General features: G+C 49.5%; 1 protein-coding gene across 1 annotated transcript in view; it reads right to left on the reverse strand.

Annotated features, from left to right (window-relative positions):
* The window catches only part of DTD1 (D-aminoacyl-tRNA deacylase 1), a 140,448-nt gene extending 137,251 nt beyond the window's left edge, over window positions 1-3,197 (reverse strand). Inside the window, exon 1 of the mRNA XM_019491009.2 lies at window positions 2,282-3,197. Within this exon, the coding sequence (XP_019346554.1) occupies window positions 2,282-2,546 (265 nt within the window). The 5' untranslated portion in view covers window positions 2,547-3,197. The remainder of the gene's footprint in view (window positions 1-2,281) is intronic.
* Between the last annotated feature and the right edge of the window lie 2,803 nt (window positions 3,198-6,000).

Genomic DNA, 6,000 nt, shown 5'->3' on the forward strand with positions numbered 1-6,000 from the left:
GCCTTATGTGCTATGGAAATCTTCAACTACTTGCTAGTCTTTGTAACGCCTTTTGAAGGCCTTTCTTTCCCTAAACATGTTGCTATTCTTTTTTTGTTTGTTTTATGCCACATATGAAATACAGATCAAGTCATGGCTTTTTCAGGAAAAGTACTATTTTACTAAAAAGTACTATTTTATTTTAAGCAATACCTATTTGCAATAAAAAGCAGTAATTCTGGGTCAGCATCAGAGCTAACATGAGTTTAGGCTTTGAATTATAGGACTAGCTGGGTAAGCACAAAACATCTCAAGACCTCATGTTTTTAATATTCTCTGGTTTATGCCCCTACAGTATTTAAGACAGGTTAATGGCTTGTTTCCTGAAAAAAAAGCAATCAAGAATATTTGCCTAATTATGGCAATCGTACTACTTTTTTCCCCATTCTCCAATTTCCATATCAGGTGCTATAATTCTGTAAGGCAACTACCTCCAAACTGCTACTCCTGCTACACCCAGGCCTAATCATAATAGTGAAAAGGTTTCTCTACTAGATGCAATGTGACATGTAAATTCATTAAAATCAAAACTAGTTTAGAAACTTCCTATGTAATCACATTAATATTTACAGAGACATTCTCAGACAATGGTTTAAGTGGAGTTGAAGAGATGTGCCATATTTAAATTATCCATTGTTATTTGAGATGTGAAGCTCTTGACTTTAACAGCAAATGGGGGCAAAATCTGTTCTTCAGCTAGAATCCATTACTTCTCTGGGTCAGAGTCATCAGTAACGTTAAAGGATGCTTTCAAATACGGAAAACGTTCAGGTCCTTGTTTATAGTCCACTGTTCTTACTACGTGAAAGCCCAGCTAGTTTTTATAATGATGTACTTCTTGCTTGGTGTCCGGACCTGGTGGAGTTAAAAAAAAAAAAAAACAACCCCCCCCCAAAAACAAGTCAATCCTTTATAGTGAGAAAGTTCCACCCATACATTTTCCATTACATCATTGCTCATATTATCAGAATATCCAAGTAGCTACATTTCTATTCAGTTTTTGTGGTTATCTACAAGGGTGTTTCAGAAATGTAATGGTATGTTTAAAATAAAACCCATTTTGTGCGCATTGAGGAATACTAATGGTGGCTACTGTCAAACACACCCAGCGTTTACAACTATGTAAAGAAACAATGAAGACTTGGACTAGTTAATGATCATTACACACAAAACAGTTTTATTTCAAAATTGCTACTCATTTCTAAAACCCTCATACATCCCAACATTGGGAAATGGATGAATCGTAACACATTTACACTGCAGCATAACCCAGGGACCTGAGCAAATTTGCGTACAGGTTTCCCTAGTCAAGGAAGTAAAGCAGCATTCATTTTCACAAGGCCACTCTCTTGTCCCCAGCACTCTCACCTCCAAAGCCCTAAACTAGCAGCATACACAATTCTCCTTATTGCCTTGTCAGAGCTACCATTCTCCGTTGAGTTTTGCTTGGGCTAGCTACTGAGGTGGCTGTTTATACAGACCTAGACCAGTGGTGCCCAACCTTTTCACCCTGCAGATCAGATGGGTAGCACCAAGTCCTTTCACAGACTGGAAGCAGTCAGTGGGACCCGAGCTGGCTGCAGGGAGTGTACAACCCATCTGTCTATGTGGGAGAGGGACAGGGCACAGCAACCCCAATCTGGACACGTGTTAGAGATGGGGAGGATTGGGCCAGGAACAGGGCCTGGCCCTAATCCTGCATGGCCCAGGCAAAGCTGGATCCAGCCACGTAGCCCTTCCATTGCTCCTCACTGCCAAATTTGCTGACCCATGGAGGATACCAAGGCTCTGCAGGCCACACTGGGCCAGTGGGCTAGAGGTTGAGCAGCCCTGACCTAGGCCAATGGTGGCTTAGGATGATGATAAGGCGACAACCAGCCCCAACTCCTGATCTTGCCTTTACTGCAGCTGAGGGACTCTGCCTGCTATCCAAATGGTAAAGCTGCGAGGCAGAAAAGCTTTTAAAAAGGAAAATACAACCGAGGAACACCTGCCTTATGGCCCTTCCCCATTCCCATTCCCATTCCCCACCCCGCGCCTAGCACACGTGTCTCCAGAAGCCCGCGAGAGGTATGAGCACAGAACGCCCCACCCCCATTACGCAAACGCTGCGGAAGGCGGGGTTCTTTCTTCCTATTGCGTATGCGTGGGAAAGGAACACCCCCCCCCACCCCCCCATACATAAGAAACTTCTCTCCGCTGCGCATGCGTGACAGGAAGAATGGAGGGGGGGGGTCCATACCGTTAGGCTTCCTCTGGGGCAAGTTGTCGACGCGGTAGTAGTAGAGGGCGTAGCCCAACAGACTCCATGAGCTCAGCGCGTACATAATGGCAAAGCGTTTTCTCCACAGCTCAGCTTTAGCCTTGTTCATCTTGCCTTCGGCCCCCAGCGCCCACTCACCAACAACGGCAGAGCCTACTGGCCGAGCAGTGCAGCCAATTCGAGGCGAGGAAACGCGGAAAGACTTCCGGGGTAGGAAGGGAGGGGGCCCCGCTGTCCCGTGCATGCGCGTTGTGGGCGATACGCAGCCAGGAGGCCTGGCCCTGTCCCGCCGCGGTTAGGCTCTGTGCGGGCTAGGGTTAGGGTTATTTGAAAGCTTCGGGTCACGCGCCCTTTCTCAGAGGCACCGGGTGTTGGCTGCAGCCAAAGCTGGGGACTTCAGGGTGGCCCAGTGCTCCTGCTGGGACCGAAGCCAGAGGTTCCTGGTGAGAGGGGCTTGCCTGTCCACTCGGGGTCAGATCGCTCTCCATATTTGGGGTCAGGTGGAGATTTTACCCTATGGGCAAGGCTGTGGGGTTTTTGCCTTCCTCTGTAGTAAGTGCTTATGGCCATCTAACTGGGATCTCCTGAGTGTATATTGATAGCATTTCATAGAAGCAGGGCACTGGCTGCTGTGGTTCCACTGCTTTACCCCAGGCAGGGTAGGGTGTCAGGTCTGTCTTGTATCAGGATTGACGGTTGTCTTTATATAGAGAGTTTTGGTTACGGATTGCATAGGATGGTTTGGGTATTGATGATCTTGCCTGAGGCAGGGGGCTGGACTTAGATGGCCTATGGAGGGCCCTTCCAGCCCTACTTCTCTGACCTTTAACACCACCTTAGCCAAAGACTTGGCCTGCACAGCCTCTGTTTCATCATCTGTTATAACAGGGGTGATACCTATGGATGCAGGGTAGGGAGGAGTTTCCATTCCATGTCTGAAGGTTGAAAGTCCTCGACAGAAGTAAGCAGAAATATAGGTACTGTAGGCAAACAAACAGCCCAGCTCTTTTATAAGTTGTTCTTGTTTGTTCGTTTTTTATGATTAACCCCTGGTGATTGTGCCCAGACCAGCCCTACAGTAATCACTGATTTAGGTCGAGTGCCCTCAACCTAAATGGCATTTCTCTGCCTGTGGTAGATCTCCATTCTTGGCCTCTCATGAGGATGCTGATGCCAACACATAGAAACTGATCAAGGGACAGCCATGTTACTCTGTGGACATATACAGTCCTGCAATTTCTGAAGAATCACAACCCAGATTCAAATCCAAAAGGCCTGGTGTGCAAGACCTTTATGCCCTGAAATAACCTGGTATGGGTAAACAGCAAGCAACTTGGGGAGCTTCTCCAGAAAGCAGCAATAAAATGAAACAAAGGAACAGAGTCTACATTAAAAGACAAATTAAAAAGTATGTCTAGACCAGGCAACAGCACCAGGAAGGACTATATGAAAAAGATACTTAGGTATTGTTCACAGCAGCATACAAGCTTCTTTACAGATGGGAAGGAATAGGCCACATTGTAAAGCACTCTGCATAAAGATAAATATGCAGGTTCATGTGGAAAGAAAAACACCCACCCCTACCCTTTATTTAAAATGTAAATAAAGTTGTCTAGGTATACTGTAGGTCAGTGGTTCTCAACCAAGGGTTTGCAGCCCCCCTGGGGGCCACAAGCAGGCTTCTGGGGAGCTTACCCAGCCTGGCATGGGGAGGAGCCACTTTGGCTCCCCTGGGACTAAGGCAAGCCCTGAGGAGGAGGCAGGAGTAGGCCCACCCCACACCCTCCATCTCACCATCCCTATCTCACTCATTCCATACAAACCCATCCTCTAACCTCTTAGCTAAACTACAGTCAGCCCTGACACAACACAAGACTTAACACCCTTATCTGCAAACCACCTTGCTCTTGTGGCCTTTGGTTAAGGGCAAGTGACTCGGGGGCATCCGAACCCCAAGCCCACAGGCTCGGGCCTGCACGTAGGATGCCCATTGATGGATTTGGGAGTATCTGAAGCCCCCGGCTGAAAAGTGTGGGGTGGAGGAGGATACTGGCCGGCTGCAGTACCACCTATGGTGTTTGAACAACCGAGCGTTGCTCAGTCGAGAGGATCCGGAACCGATCTGGCTAATTTGATCTGGGATACAAAGAGTTTTCTAAAAATAAAATAAAATAATAATAGTCTGCAAACAATAAAGCAGGGGGACCAGAGCCAACATCCTGCCGCAACAGAAGCTGTTGATGCCTGCTGGAGGGCTCCCCAGGAGCGGGCCAGGCCCGGGCCACGCAGGAAAGCAGCCCCCTCCCACACCAACCTGACCACGGGGTACAAGCCAGGCGGGGCGGAGGGGCGAGCCCAGGGCAGGAGCAGGCCGGGCAGCCCGGGGAGGCAGGTGCGGCGGCACTGACCTGTCACGCTGGCCTGGCCGACCCGCTGGATGATCGCCTTCATGGTGCTGCGCCGCGGAGCCAGGCCCGGCGGCTGCGGGAGGCGGCGGCGGCTTCCCGGGGGCGGGCGCCCTCTGCGGGCAGCGGCGGGGCCGGGCCGGGCCGCGGCAGCGGAGGAGGGCGGCGGCGCCGGGCGCTCCGGCCAGGGGTCCAGTCCCGCTGCAGACCGGGGCGCACCTCTGGGGGGAGCGGCTGCCCCTAGAGGCGGGATCAGCTGCCCTGCAGAGACCGGGCTGCCCCTATAGGGGGATCAGTCCCTCTGCAGAGACTGGAGCTGCGCCGCTCCGGCTGCCCCCAAGAGGGGTGGTGAGACCTAACCCCTCTGCCATGTGAGCACACGGGGCTGGACCCACTAGGGATGGTTCTAGCAGTTTCTTCTCCTTGGTGGGGTCCAAGCCCTGGTGCTGCGCGCACACATCCCCAGCTCCAGCAGGGCCGCCTCCTGCAGCCTGTCTGTAGTGAGCCTCTTCTTTGACGCCACTCCCCTGGTGCCCACTGTCAAAGCAGGTGCTCCCCTAGCTCTTGCCAGCATGAGGAGACTGGTTGCTAACCATCCTCCTGAGCCTACATGATTAATGCACAGGTAGGTAAACCACAGCTATATAGAGCATGGTTGTATGGAGAGGAGCATATACATTAATGAGAGTTTTGGTTTGGCAACACCTCCCTTCCCACAAGTCCTAGTTCACAAAGAAGCAGCAGATCAAAATGCAATATCTGGTTACAAGATACTGTCTTGTCATTCTCCACCCTTCCTTGGGACTGCTTTTCCTCCAGTCCCCCCGAGCTGGGTATCCTTGCCAGTCAGGCTGCCTGAGGTTCTGGGGCTGCTTGTCTCACAGTAGCAGATCTATTCAGACTAACTCAGAAATTTAGGGGGAAGTTTTCCTATTTGGTTTCTTTCGTTAGTGCACAGGACTTCTTTTCTTTTTTCTTAACAATGAGTACTACACTGTTTACCATCTGATTTGGCAAAGCATAGAGCACTGTGATTTCTGGCTCTGAATTTGCCTGGAAGTTGGTCAGCTGACCTGTGACTTGGAGCCTAATTTGCAAGTGGCATTATTTAAAAAAAAAAAGAGGATAATTATTGCCCCTATTTGTGAGACTGGTTTATAATAGGCAGACCTCATTGGGAAACATCATTCAGGTAACAGATACTTTAAAATCTGACTAGATTCAAGAAAGTCTCTGAGGGAATACATGAACAAGGTAAATAACATTTGAAAATAAGAAAATACACAGGTAAAA

The sequence above is a fragment of the Alligator mississippiensis genome, chromosome 1, assembly GCF_030867095.1.
Source record: "Alligator mississippiensis isolate rAllMis1 chromosome 1, rAllMis1, whole genome shotgun sequence".
NCBI lineage: Eukaryota > Metazoa > Chordata > Crocodylia > Alligatoridae > Alligator > Alligator mississippiensis.